At 41.0% G+C, this 14,485-nt stretch overlaps 1 protein-coding gene across 4 annotated transcripts in view; it reads right to left on the minus strand.

The window, feature by feature from the left end:
- Window positions 1–2,595: 2,595 nt before the first annotated feature.
- Window positions 2,596–14,485, minus strand: part of garnl3 (GTPase activating Rap/RanGAP domain like 3) — a 42,335-nt gene continuing 30,445 nt past the window's right edge. For 2 of the 4 annotated variants that reach the window (XM_020587330.1, XM_020587329.1), the window contains exons 22-31: window positions 13,678–13,836; window positions 13,269–13,335; window positions 12,812–12,919; window positions 11,668–11,786; window positions 11,037–11,172; window positions 8,955–9,014; window positions 5,472–5,690; window positions 4,072–4,192; window positions 2,709–3,980; window positions 2,596–2,671 (exon numbers count right to left, since the gene is read on the minus strand). In XM_020587330.1, the coding sequence (XP_020442986.1) occupies window positions 3,815–3,980; window positions 4,072–4,192; window positions 5,472–5,690; window positions 8,955–9,014; window positions 11,037–11,172; window positions 11,668–11,786; window positions 12,812–12,919; window positions 13,269–13,335; window positions 13,678–13,836 (1,155 nt within the window). In that variant the 3' untranslated portion in view covers window positions 2,596–2,671; window positions 2,709–3,814. The remainder of the gene's footprint in view (window positions 2,672–2,708; window positions 3,981–4,071; window positions 4,193–5,471; window positions 5,691–8,954; window positions 9,015–11,036; window positions 11,173–11,667; window positions 11,787–12,811; window positions 12,920–13,268; window positions 13,336–13,677; window positions 13,837–14,485) is intronic. The other 2 variants (XM_020587332.1, XM_020587331.1) reach the window with 1 other exon arrangement.

Below are 14,485 nucleotides of genomic sequence, written 5' to 3' on the forward strand. Positions count from 1 at the left end.
CAGCAGTGGTCTACAGCACTTATTTAATTGCTCAAATAATAATAATAATAATATAGTTCAGTTTCATTTTAGGCCACATTTGATACACAAACATTTACAAGTTAGTACTTGGCATTAAAAACAATGGCAATACAATATTTTAAGACACTTGGTGTTTTGTTTTTTTTTGTAAATTTTCTTTTGTTTTGATATCACAGAGATTCAGCAACAGTCTAAACAGTAAATATAGATTCAAATACAAAAAAAAAGAAAAAACAGTGACTATGCCAAGGGGAGGTAGAAACAAAAAGTACTCGACAGAAATAAAGGAGAAATAGGAACCACTTAACTGGGAGAAGCGTCAATCCCCCAGTCAGTCACACTCATTCATTTAGTCGTCTGAGTTGTGTTACAGTGTTGGAACGGGTCACACTGAGTCAGGCAGGAGGAGAACGGAGCAAAGACGTAAGGGGAGGAAGCTCATGCAAGATCTGAAGGCTGCTGTGTTGTGAAACCACCACACAGAGGCGCTCTCATGCCGACAGCATGGTCAGAACCAGTGCTCCCAATCTGGTGCCTTTCTGATCCTTAGAGATTTCTCCTTTGGCTTCACTGACTGTATAGTGTTCATTGGTCATAACCTTTGCCCCGTTTGTTTGATTTTGCATTCACCCAAAGTCACAGCACTTATTTAACTTCTCAGTGCACATGCAAAAAAGTATATTATTCATTTGAAAAGGACAAATTTATATACTTCTAGAATCTGTGCCTCTGTCTGGGCCACTGCTGGCTCATCAGAAACTAAATTCAAGGCTGAAAAGTCTTAATGTCTGCCTCTGCTGCTCTCTGATTTGAACTGTTTCTTCAGAGTCCTCCAACTTTATGAAAGTAGGGTAGTAGAGTTTAAAGTAGGATTAGGTTAAAATTTAAATAATAGCCTAACAAAGGCCAGGGTGTCAGGGACACACTGGAACAAGCAGGAATAAAATAGTTCAGGCAAAAAGTTGTCATTTCTAGACGGGTTTTGAATGACGGATGATGAGTTCATGTTTGGCAGTTACTGTTAATAACCGCTGTCAGGCCCTTTTTGTACAGAGAGATCAAACTGCCGACGTGTTGACCCTTGTCACCATGGCTTTTTTGATTTACACTAAACTCAAAAAGGCCAGCAAACTGTGGTCATTTTACACAGCTGCTGGAATCCTGGCCTCTTGTGGCAGCATTTTGGAGGGTCAACACTGACCCCCATGCTGGTACTGTACTTTTTTTAGAGTGGCAAAGGGGAAAACTAGCACAAAACTCCTGCATTGCATGGGCAGTATAAAAGGGGCTAAGGTCAAAAATCTGTAAGTTTAGTTAAGAATGTGGCTGGTAATTGATCAGTAAATTTAACCAAGTGCCCGTGGTGGCTTTCCAGATGCATACAACAGTTTGTCAACAGGTCCATGGTTGTAAAACAGGGATAAAGGAAAAGTGGAGTACCACTGTTGTTCAGTGAATTGGCCCAGAATTCATAGCTGCAACCCAGCAGGTGTCCCGGCTGTAAATCAGTGTTTTACTGGCCATCTGAAATAAAAACAGCAGGGCTTATGGTCCCAGTGCTGAATCCCTAAAAGGGTTTTTTGTTTTATATTACCCACAGGTAGGCTATATGTTCAGTTTAGTTATGTGATTTATTTTTAATTGTACACTTTTTAGTTTATGTTCCTTTTAACACACTTCTTTTTTCGTTTCAGGTTGTCATTTACCTTATGCTGATGTGTTTGGGTATGACACTGCGGGCCTTGTGATTCCCAAAGCAGCTACTTTTTGGTGCAGAATGCTTGCAGAAAAGGTGAGTAATGCAGATTTAAGGTCTGCTCATTCTCATGGAACAAAATGTGTAGTGCAGGTGGCTTAGAGTGCCTGCAGTACACGTTTTGGAGGGAGTTGTGGGTCACCATAGTAATCTAATGTGGACTACAGTCATGGCTGCTACTGTCAGACATCAGATTATGGTCATGGATAGCCAAATAGGCCAAAAGAGTGAGGTTTTCATATTCGGCCATGCATTGTTTGCATGTTGGTGACACTGTCTACGTGTTGTCTAACGAGTGTAAATTTGGTGTTAACACAAAGTGCATGTTAACAACATGTAACAAACACGTTGATAATACATTAAAAGTTGATCGTGGCTCGTTTCCCACCGGCTGTGGACAAGTCAGGTTAAACCAGTTCTGCAAACTGAAGGGGCGCCCCACTGCTACTTAACAAGAAGTCTTTCCATAGTCATCTTTAGGAAGATTAACTGTTTATGTAGGTGGTTTTTTCAGTTAAGATATTATACATACAGAAAATGCATCAACCTCCCCACAAATATATAGTTTAAAAGAAAAGCTTTTGTTCCTGCATCCGGTACAATTCACTTAGTTTCATTTGTGACCCACTGACAGGTGCAGGCGGGGAAGATGATCTGGTATAGTGTATTTCTGGTCTGGTTGTTATGTCCCCACTTTTGTAGGGTTATCTAAGGAGACTGAATCTTCACACTAATTATTTTTAAAGTGAAGATTACATCTACAGCCCCTCAAACGTATTCAGCCTTATTAAATTCCCTCTGTAATATGTATTACTTAGATTAATTAATAGATTATGCTAAAAATATTTTAAATTGATGTGAATTGTAGACATACAGTATGTCATTATACTAAACCTTATCTCAAACATCTATACTGAATTGTATACTAAACCTTATCTCAAACATCTATGTAGCAGGTTTATATTAGACCTAGGACAGGGTGACCTATACTGGCAGTGAATTGTACCAGACAGCAAAATAGCTACATTTATGTGTGTGTGTTTTTCTTTTATATTTATTATGGGGTTTGTTTTTATTGTGAGTAGGAAAAACAGCAGCTGCAAACAACAACATACAGTTAAATAATGTTCCTAAAGATGACAGATGCATAACAGAAGCTGTTCCTGTTAAGTAATGTTGGGACACCCGGGTTTAACCTGACCTGTCCACAGCCAGTGATCAACCTTTAATGTGTTGTTTACATGTTGTAACTTGTACCTGACTCATTAACGTATTAAATTTTCATACGTTAATGTGTAGACAATGCACAAACAATGCAATTGCAGGTGTAACTTTGCACATTTTGGCCTTTTTGGCTTTCCTGTTCAGTGGAAATGATAGAAAATGGCACTTGTGGGAGACTTTGCCTCCAGCCCTGTTTACCTGTGTACTGTGAATAAGGACCAATATGTGCAGAGAGCATTAAACATAGTTTTACTAAATGTGGGAATAAAATTGATTTTATATGTCTATAAATATGCATCACAGGTGTGACAGACATCCATGACTGTCAGTGTGGATGCATTCTCATATATAAACAGATGTACACATTCATATTATACACCATTTGAAAGTGGACTGGAAATAATCACATAATATACAGCACACATTAAGCTCTAGCAGTTTAAGGGGGAATTGTGAACACAGGTTTAGGTCATGCCTCGGTGTGTAGATTTACATTCAAGTTGTGGTTTGGGACCAAACCGTTATCTCGAAGCTGTTACAGAACTCTCACACTGCTTCATTGCCTCTTGGGGTTATTTTCTGTGGGGCAACACAAACGTCCAATGCACAGTGGCTGAGGGGCTGCTCGCGAAAACACACACAGAAACATCTTCCAACTCCCACTGCACCCATTTTTTTTCAAAGAATGGGGAGACCCAAGATACAGAGGTATAAACAAACAAACAGCAATTTAAAAGCAAACCAACCAAAATATTAAAATAGTGGTGACAGCACAGGAGTGGGTGGGCAGAGAAGTGCATGATGGGATTGTCTTCACTTTAGGTCCAGGACATCATCTTCGAAGGATGTGGAGAGGGAGAACCCGCTAGCGAGAGGCAGGCTCTCCTCTTGCAGCACCACCTTCTCTGGCTCGACCTCGGAACTGGGCGAACAGTGCAGCTGGACGTCCAGGTCTGCTTCGGTGGACTCGGAGACTAACCTGGTGTGCACAGAAAGGTATGCCTCAAGCTCCAATAGCATTATGCCACTGTTAAATGTTTTGTTGTTGCTACTGAATTGCTCGCCGTCACCTGTCGCTGTTTGTTGACGTCAGTGCTCGTGCTTTGGGCTCTTCCTCAGTGTTCTTCTTGCTCATCTTCCTCTGTTTGACTGCTCCACTATCTGACTTCCCACTGGATTCCTCCGTCAAGCCTTCATTGGTAAGGTAAGAGAAAATGGACATGGCATAAAGGAATAATTAGATCAATACTGTTTTGACATTTGTGCATTCAGTGTGAAGATACAAACAGGTGGTTAGTTTAGCTTAAGTGGAAACGGAGAGAAACAGCTAGCCTGGCTGTTTGAAGGGAACAAACTGCTGTCAGCACCTCTGAAGCTCACTCTTTATAATGCATTTCATGTGTTTTTCTGTTTCAAAAAAAGTGCAACTATCTTCCCTAGAGTCCCCTTTGCTTTTCATTCAAGAAATAGTGCAGAATATGACATGTTACTTAGTGTTTTTTATAGGTGTTAGCAAGTGGAATTTGTTGCCCTTGGCTGGACCAGGTCAGCTGTTTCCTGCCCGTTTTCAGTAGTGATGTGCAGATTGATCCTGAAATAGATACTTCCGATCCCACTGTCCTGTTCTAAGATTTTTTTTCCCCATGTTAAAAGATCAGAAATACGTATTATATTGAAAATCAGTAGGCTAATTTGGGGTAAATGTATATTGTATCTTCAATGGGGGGCACAGTAGAAAGTAACTACACTATCACCAGAACAGTCAAAAGAATACCCAGTTGATAGGAACTACAAGTCCTTCTGCATATGCAAACAATGGCTCTGTAATTGCCTGAGCCACTGAAAATCTGAATTAGAAAAAGTCTGGAGTCTCATAGCAACAGGGTGGATTTCATATGCAGTTGCCGATACGAGGGACATAAACAACAACCAAGATGGTGTGTAAAGGGGCCCTGTATATACTGTATGTAGTATGGAGTAGTGCCACCTCCAACAGTTCAGTATGTGGACTGCAGAAACGTCCCTTCATAGTCTAAGAAATGTTTCCACCGTGACCAGGGTGGCACTATTAATATGGTTGTTAATAAAAGCTGCAACTTAGCCCTTATATATTCATCTTATATCTCCTCTTCTCAACACTCTCTGTGGTCTGGACCTATCTCTTTTCTTTCCCTTTTTTTTTTTTGCACAAAGCATCAGTATCGCTGTTGGAATCAGCTATACCAGCCCGGATTTTACTTGGTATCAGATTGGAAAGGAAATAAGTGGTATTGCACATCACTAGTTTTCAGTCTTTATGCTGAGCTAACTTGCTGCAGGCTCTAAGTTCTTATTTATCTCATTTATATACCCGAGTTACCTTCTCCTCTTTCAGCAAGAAAATCAATAGGCATATTTGTACAACTATCAACACTAATTAATCAGTTAAAACAACTGAAATTATTAGTTGTATAACAGTTTTTCTGCTTACCGAGCAGCTCCTTCCGTGTGCGGCTCGCTATCTCTTTGATTTCCATTCGGGACAAGGAAAGGGAGTGCGTGGCGGAGATGAGAGGAGTTGTGGGCACTGCGGCGGAGGCCGGTGTCGTCAGCACCTTGTTGACCAAAGGGGACTTGAGAGGTCTTTCAATGCTGCGCCCCACCAAGTTACACAGAGGGATCTTGAAGATGTGCTTACATGCTGCTTCACCTGGGAGGAAGGAACCCAGAGGAAGAGGAGGATGGAGAAAGGTAAAGTCAGGAAAGTAAAGAAGGGAAAACACCGATGAGGGATGACATGACAGAAGCGATAGAATAGAATGACAGAAAAGGGACATAAAGGGAAATAAATGTGTGGCAGTTCATGAAGAATATATGGTCTGAGGCACATTTTAGCTGCAAAAAATGCACAAATGCATTTAAAGCAAACCATCTTTTTAGGCTTTCCATGTAGCCACTAAACATTTTGTCATAGCCAATTTATTCAGTTTTTCTCAGCTCTCCATTGCTGATCATTGGTAATGGAGTTGCAAACCGTGTCTATTTTTCACATCAGAAGAATCGTTTGACACTGTGAGCAGTTTGCTTATTTGCTTTAGTGCTGAAAATTAGACGAGAGGATTGACACCACTCGTGTGTATGCTAAATATGAAGCCACAGCCAGCAGGTGGTTAGCTTAGCTTAGCACAATAGCTGGAAACAGGAGTACGTTGGGCTAATTTAATGAGCATGTTATATTTTATATGTACAAAAACCAAAATGTAAAGACATCAATTTGTCTAATTGTTCTCTACAGAAGCTCCCTCTTCTACCCTCACCAGTCACTTTAATAGTCACACTGGTACAATTGTATGCAATTCAATACAACACTTCCACCTTAACATCTGTGTTTATGAAGTTTAAAATGTTTCAGATTTTGGTGAAATTGTACATAAATTAAGTACATAAATTCAATAATAAGTTTATTTTTGGGGTCATAGTTAAAGGTGGTGTTGTACTGGACTATGTGATTTTCAGAGGTGTCTATATTTTTGCCCTCCCCAGCTACATACATGAGAGGGTCAGAATATTAGAAACCCCTCTGAATATCATATAGTCCACTACAACACCACCTTTAACTATGACCCCAAAAATAAACATGTAATTAAATTTATACATTTAATGACAATTTCACCAAAAAGTGAAACATTTTGAGCTTCATAAACACAGATGTTAAGACAAAAGTGTTGCACTGACGTACATACAGTCGTACAGGTGTGACTATTACAGTGGCCGGTCAGTGTATATTAGCATTAGCTACATTCGAGTTACAGATGTAAACCTCTGTTTCTCTGAAAGATAAATACACAGCGATGTTTCTGTTCTGAAGCTATTTCTAGATTAGTCAAGACAAAGACATTAACTGTCTGGATGAAATATAATATTCTGTCAACTGCACAAGGAAAAGATTTTAAACATCTCAAATTGTAACTCCACTGTAACACAACTCCTAATTCAAACAAAGATGTTTATTATTGTGTAGACTAAAGAATGGATATTTTTTTCATCCAGATGTTTGAAATAGTATTTTATGATTGTATCATTAAACTACCCTCTTGGATTTTCAGACACTGGAGCTAACAAGAAACATAAGCTGGGGCTCATCATTTCCCCCTGCTTCCAGTCTTTATGCTAAGCTGTCTGTTCACTGCCTTCATAACTTTATATTTATGGCACAGACACAAGTTTGGTACCAATCTTCTTATTTGATCCCTGGCAAGAACACAAAGAAATATATTTCCTGAAATACTGAACTATTGCTTTGAAACTGTCCTGGTAGTGTATTCAAGTACTTGCTAACATTCAGCTCATTAAAGCATTGGTTTAATGTCCACTACTGTTTGAAAATCCAACAGCACAAAGCGAATGCTGTAGATGTAGATTGAATGCACCAGTACAGGAAGTTTTCAAAACAGACACTGCACCAGCATAAGCTCATAAAGCTTTTAAAAAGCAAGAAAACAAGGTTAAAGTGTCTAAGTCAATTTCCAAAGCAGATTATAATTGATAACCAACAGCTGCCTAGAATATATGAAATGAATCTAAAACCTTGTTATTTTGCGTCTGCTGCTGATGAGCCAAAACAGTGGAATCAAATCTCCCTTTTCAAACAAAGACACTAAAGTGACTAATACTCCTGTTTACTGAAACAGCATGTGATCTTAAAATTAATCATCCTTACTCTACAGAGCTAATGTAATAACTTAAGTTGCAGACCATCTATTATTCAGCACAGACTATAAACATTTAAAGTCCGTTTGGGGCATATATAGATGTTTGGAGTTTTTCAAATGGCACAATTTGCCTGCAGAGCCGCAGTGTGCCAACCTGCACTGCCAAATTGTGACATCAGAGAGCAGTATTGCAGTTCAGCAGCCACATACTGCTCCACTGAGGTAGGCCGGTAGTAACATAGATGAGACTGAATCAGTGTGGAGGCTACCCTGCACAAAGAGGAACCATCTCATTTGAAATGTCAGCGGGTGAGAAGTGAATCAAAAGCCATGGAGAAAAATGGAGGTTCACACTGTGTTAGTGTTGTTAAACATCCTCTCTCCTGTACCTGCGTTGTCACACAGCAAAAATGGCAATAAAACCAAAACACAGGAAAGCATGCAGTTATTTGGAATATATAATCACAGAGATAAATATATTCCATATGCACTTCTGGACCAGGGGAAGTCTCACACTTCATCACACAACAAATGACCTAGACAATCAGGAGTGTTTTCAGTACTAATTGAAGCTGAATTCTCCTGAACAGAAAGCTGCTTTGCTGTAGGTCTTTGCCAGCGAGCAGCCACATCAGTAACAGCTTTTGTTCACATTACTGATGCAATTACATCAGACGAACCCCTCCCCAAGGAGCAGATGCAACAGGCGCACAGGCGGTTAGGGGATGGGATTTTTGTCAGCACACCTTTGACCTCTCTCTCCCTTTTTCAGCCCCCACCAACCCTCCCTCTGCTATGCAGTCTCAGATTGTGGCACCACTGTTTGGACTAGCACTTTAGATCGAAGAGAGAGCTGACAAAAGTCTCCATGGCGACAGTGCAAATCTGTAAATCATGCTGCAGCAGACGTGTCTTCTCCTTCCCTCTTCCCCTTTTCTCCCCTTTTTTCTCCCAACCTACTGCTTGTACACAACCCCTCCCTTTGCTCTCACTCTCATGCATTTCCTCTCTTCCTCCTGTAATTTTGAAAACCCTCTGACTCCGTTTTTTACTTTTCACTCTATCACCTTTCCCCCCTCGCTCATCCTCTCCTGCAAGACACAGGGGGAGGGGGGAGGGGGGGCTGTTCACTTAACATTCAACCAACGTTCAAGTCAACATGCCACCTTGGAGCAGACAGGGTGAGCACGTGCATGTTAGTGGGGCAGCATTGTGAGCGTTTTTATGAACTGAGGACGAGTTGTGCGAGAGACCTGCAGTACCTTCAGCATCCTTAGACATGTACAGGGAAAGCTTGGTACCATAGGGGATCCGTATAGAATCTGAACCAGGGATGAAGAAGAGGGTTACACAAACTGAAAACACACAGTACAAACATTTAGGCACACGTTAGGTTCTCTTTCATGTGTGTGAGTCCTCGTGATGCAGAATTATATGTATGCAGGTTGTATGTATATGTAACAGCTAAAGCAGGAAAGAAAATGAGAACCTCTTCAAGAGAAGATTACCTGGGCCATCCTAAAGCCATCCTAGCACCAAGCCCGTCCTTGGCTGATTGCAGCAGTGACAGCCAGACCCTCCTCCCTGTTAGCCTTAATGACGTGTAAATACCCGCTCGCCTCAGGCAAAGACTGGTGCAGAAGCGGCTACACCACCAAGACATTTTAATCAATGTTCTCCTCAAGACTTGTCCTTCACTGCAGCCATAAGAATTACATGGATGCATCTGAGGATAACTTTGTGTCCTTTCTAATAGCCAGAAAGTCCAATGACTACGTCATCCATCAGTCTCTTGGTTCGCACTGAATGACAAACCTGTATGCCATTAATAACATTACCAGCTGTGCATCACAAATATTCAGACTGGGTTATAAATCTGGAAGAGGTCAGCCATGTGGGGAGGAGAGATTCAGAATTGTCAAATACAACAAATACAATAAAAGACGGAGGAGGGAGTGAAAGTGGGCTGGTGGTTGGGTGGGGGTGTTTTAATCCTCAGTCACCCTTGAAAGCACTCTCTGGCTCTGAGGACACTTATTGTGTCCCCTGAACGGTGGTGTTGGAAGGTATGTGGGCGATTAGTCTGTTCCGCTTTTTGTAATTTACAGATTGTGAGAAATTTAAAAAATGCCTTGGTCTGTTTTAGCCCTTTTAACTACAAATCGGACTTAAATGCAATATCTTTACTTTCAGACTTACTTCATACTTTTGTTGCAACCACAGGTCTCCATTCATTTAATGATGACTGTGATAAAACTGTTGTGTTCAAGGAGGTTCTCAAATCTGAGAGTTGGTTGCCTGACAGCAATACTTAGAGGATAAGTCTGGTGATATCCTCTATTTTCTAGGTGTCAATAAATCTTATGAAAAAAGTAATAATGAAATGATTTTACTAACAAGTATTGTCTGTATATCCTAAGTCTGACAGAGCTTATTTTTCTGTGCCATAGATCTCCATTGTTGTCCAAAAACTATTAAAAATACATCTGTGGGCCAGATTGTTGCACTGGGTGACATCCATTAGAATGAACTGTTGTTTATATGAAGGTAGTTCCACATCCATTGTCCTGCTGCAGTAATTACTCACCAGAAAACAAATGTGTAGTAATCCACAGCTGAAAACAGCCCCCTGAAAATGCTGTATAATCCTGTTTAAGTAACATTTGCTCTGAACTAATGCACAACTGTTTTTGGGAACTTAGAGCCATTTTAAAAATTAAACTGTGTATTTATGTCTTCAGCAGAGACAAATGGGCTTGGGGCTGAGTTGGGAAGTGAGTAAGAAAGCACAGTACTGAAAGACAGATGATATTGGGATTGATGTTGTGAATGCTATCATAAGTGGGATTTCCTGACATTAAGAATAATATAGAATATCACCAGACCAAACATAATATAATGTGTTTTAGTTTTCTAGAGCAACCAACTACTGAATATCAGATGGTTCTTAAACACACCAGCAGGCTTCATTTTCAAAGTGATCCAGGCTTGTAATGAAATGCAACTGACAACAAAACAAAACAAAGGTTCACTCAAACATATTATCTTGTTTCCTTTTGGGGGGGGGGGCTTATCCAATTTGACAGTCTAAGGACAGAGGGTGTTGTATGCTTTAACCTTTTAAGCAAATTTATGGAAACGAATCTGATCTTGAGCATTCAAGATCAAGATCTCTCTAAGGACAGAGGGTGTTGTATGCTTTAACCTTTTAAGCAAATTTATGTAAACGAATCTGATCTTGAGCATTCAAACAGGTCTGCAGGCAATGCTGACCTGCTGTATGTACACTTTTAATATCAAAACACTAATATCCACATCCTCTGGAATGTTTGTGCAGGGCTTACCGTCACCAAGCGGGGAAGGAAACATGGGCATCTCGTAGCCGGTGGGCGTCTGCGGAGAACTCTGTGAACTGGTGTCTCTTGAACTACAGTTGGAGGCTGAGCTCATCGGAGCCGACGAAACAAAATAGATGTCTGACTGTGGGTGGAAAAACAGGAGGACAGAGAGGGAATGAGATCAATACACAGATACAGCAGATGTGACAATGCAAGGAAATACTAAAAGGGGCAGAAAGGATGGAGGCGGAAGATGCTGAGAATAGAGGAAAAGTATTTATTTGATGCCATGTGCACTGCTTTAAATGATCTATGTGTATGAAACACTAGTGTATCATTGCTTTGCAGCCATGCAGAGTGCCAGCCATATTTCCCACTGGGGTAATAAAGATTGATTGAAATGAGAGAGAGCTGAGACAGCTACTTCTATAACACAGAGTGGGGCCTGAAACACTTACAAGCTTGAAGGGCTCTTGCTATAGTGAAACCACACACATAATGCATTTCTACCACCTGATTACTTTAGACCAGACAGAACAAGAAAATTTAAATGAAGTAAACAAAGACAATTTTGTAATAAATGTTGAGAAAAGAAGGACAATGACAAGGTATTTTGTTTACTGTCAATCACACCGACCCTTGAAGCAGCCAACTGTAGCTCTGGGACAACTGCTGTGTACACAAGGTTGCCGTTGACCACAAGTCGGATCTCAATTGAATCCGTTGTGAATGCCAGGATGTAAGGAAATGCACAAACTGCAATGACAACACAAGCATAAGATAAAACAAGCTGCAAATGATGGGCAAGGGGCATCAGGGAGACACCACAGTGAGGGTTCTGGAAAAAAAATGTTTTAGAATACCAGACATTTTATAGTTTCACCCGGAATGGAACGCTATCAATAGCTTGTATATCCAGAAAGTGAGCTTTTCCGCCAGGGGCTCTGGATAGTCCTCCTCTCCTCTGATTTAAAATGTGCAACAGTGTGAAAGTGAATAGCATGGAAGACTGTTTTTGTAAGTGTGACAAGTGCAACTTCATTGGAGAAACAAACAGGAGAATATCTTCTCGATTAGTGAAACCTCATTTCATTATGTGCCTTCATTAAACATGATGTAATGATAAGCTTGAGGTGGGGGAGCTAACAATAAAGCTGGTTTGAGTAAGTTACTCTTTGACAGCATTGACTTAAAAAAAATAATAATTTATGTAAACATAGTAGCTACATTATGATGTCATCAATATGCTAATTAGCATGCCATCTATTGCGTTTCCAGCAGGCGGCCACTTTCTGTTGAATAGAGTTGGCAACACTGGTCCGGTGACAATTTTCTGTGGGTCTCACTATGATCAACACCTTTCACATTACACATAATTATTTGGTCAATTGTTAATATATAATATTGATTAGAGTAGCTTTAACAGTTGCTTTCGAAATGAGGGTCACCAATGTGTTGCAGTACATTTGTCTTATTAGTCAGCAGATCTCCTCATTGCTGATTTTAGTGTGTGTGTGTCCCTGACTGTGTGAAAGGAGGGTACATTATAGGATGCACAGCGGCCTAGAGCAGCAGCCTGTTGGCATCAACAGAGTTAGAGTTACAGGTTTAGTACTGATTTTCTTTTCATCACCTTTGGCATTAATAATAACACAAAACACACAAATAGGCCAATTAGATGCTAGTGGCTACACGTGGTGTTTCCATAGCGACAGAAAGCCCTGGGCAGGCCAGCAGCATGAAAAGGGTGCGGCCCAAGCATTGTTGCCGTGGTCACGTACCAATAGCATTGGGCATCTGGTTCCAGCTGAAGTGGAAGTCGGAGGTGTTGGACTGGATCATCGGCGTGGAGCCGTTAAATGGACAAACTTTCTTATAATAACAAATATCTGTAGAAGAAACAGAGGAAAAAGATTCAAATTAAAAGCTTCAGTTTGTTCTCTTTACTGTTGTTTTTTCATCTATGCTTTGAAAATGTGTTAAGTGCAGCATTTTAATGGACCTCAAAGAGATTTGAGAGCTATCTGTCCTATTATCCAGACATAAAAATGCAGGCAAAAGCCAAAAATCTATGCACAAATTCAAAATCAATTTCTTGTTCTCAATATTCTGGAGCTGTCTGTGCTATGATTTTTATTCCAGTGGCAGAGAAAAAAAACATCAAGGCTCAGCTTTGATATTAGAGACCTGAATCAAAGAACCTTTGAAATGCTACGTACTGAGTTAAAGAACACTCACAGTTGTAACACAACAGCAGACCTGCTTCCCCGTCTTCATAAACGTCAATGGCTGCTACAAAATTTACCTGTGGGCAGAGCCAAGACAGTTTTGTAGAATAATTTCAATATGATCAAAAGGGTAGATAGGAGAGATGGTTTATTAGAACAGCTGTTCATCCCCCAGCCTACTCATTCATCCCCCCCCCCTTCCTCCCCAGCTGGTGGCTGTGAATGACAACGTGTTGATTCACTCAAGCAGCCTGATAATAAATAAAGTAAATAAAGTGACTAATTGGGTCAATTGAAAGTCTCGGTTCTGCTCTACTTCACTAAACATCAAGTGAAAGGAAATGAAAAATTTGAACAAACAGAAAGCCACCATTGTGTGTGTGTGTATGTGTGTGTATGTGCTTGGACGTGTGCCTCACCCTGTTGGCGTCTACATGATGTAGCCGGTAGGCATCTCCAGTGCTCTCATTGATCAGGTCAAACTGATGTTTGTAGGCCACACAAATCATATTGTCATTTTCCCCTGTAGGCCCGTCCACCAACGCCATCACCACAGGCGGGTCACACAGACAGATCTCCTAATGGGTGGATGGCACAAGAGAACATCAGTGCTCACATACAAGGAATGAAACTAAAACAAAGTGCATCAAGCTGTTGTGTGCAGATTTGACTGGGTTATGACTTAAATGAGGAGGAGTACAATGTTTGATGTCAACTGGGGCGATTAAGGTAGTTTAAAGCCACCGTAAGTGCTTCTATAAGTTGTGTGGCACAGCCTGTGCTGCAAGTCTAACTGCCGACCCTGATAGTGGCCTCACATTTTAAAACCCCTGCTTTAGGATATACTGTACATATGTATAGAAAGAAACTATGAAAAAGCACTTTTAAAGGGGAGAAGTTTTAACATCCATTTATTCAGCCCCTCCTTGAACCGCCACCTTATTGTGGTGGAGGGGTTTGAGTACCCGAGTGAACTTAGGAGCTATGTTGTCAGGGGCTATATGTCCCAAGGCAAACAGGTCCTGGGTGACGGGTCAGACTAAGAGTGGTTCAAAAGCCCTTTATGAATAGATTAAAATCAAGGACCGTGATGTCGCCCGGCATGGCGCAGCCGGGGCCCCACCCTGGAGCCAGGCCCGGGGTTGGGGCTCGAATGCGAGCGCCTGGTGGCCGGGCCTCCCCTCACGAGGCCCGGCCGGGCTTAGCCCGAACGAGCAATGTGGGGAC

Source organism: Monopterus albus, unplaced genomic scaffold (assembly GCF_001952655.1).
Source record: "Monopterus albus unplaced genomic scaffold, M_albus_1.0 scaffold453.1, whole genome shotgun sequence".
Taxonomy (NCBI): Eukaryota; Metazoa; Chordata; class Actinopteri; order Synbranchiformes; family Synbranchidae; genus Monopterus; species Monopterus albus.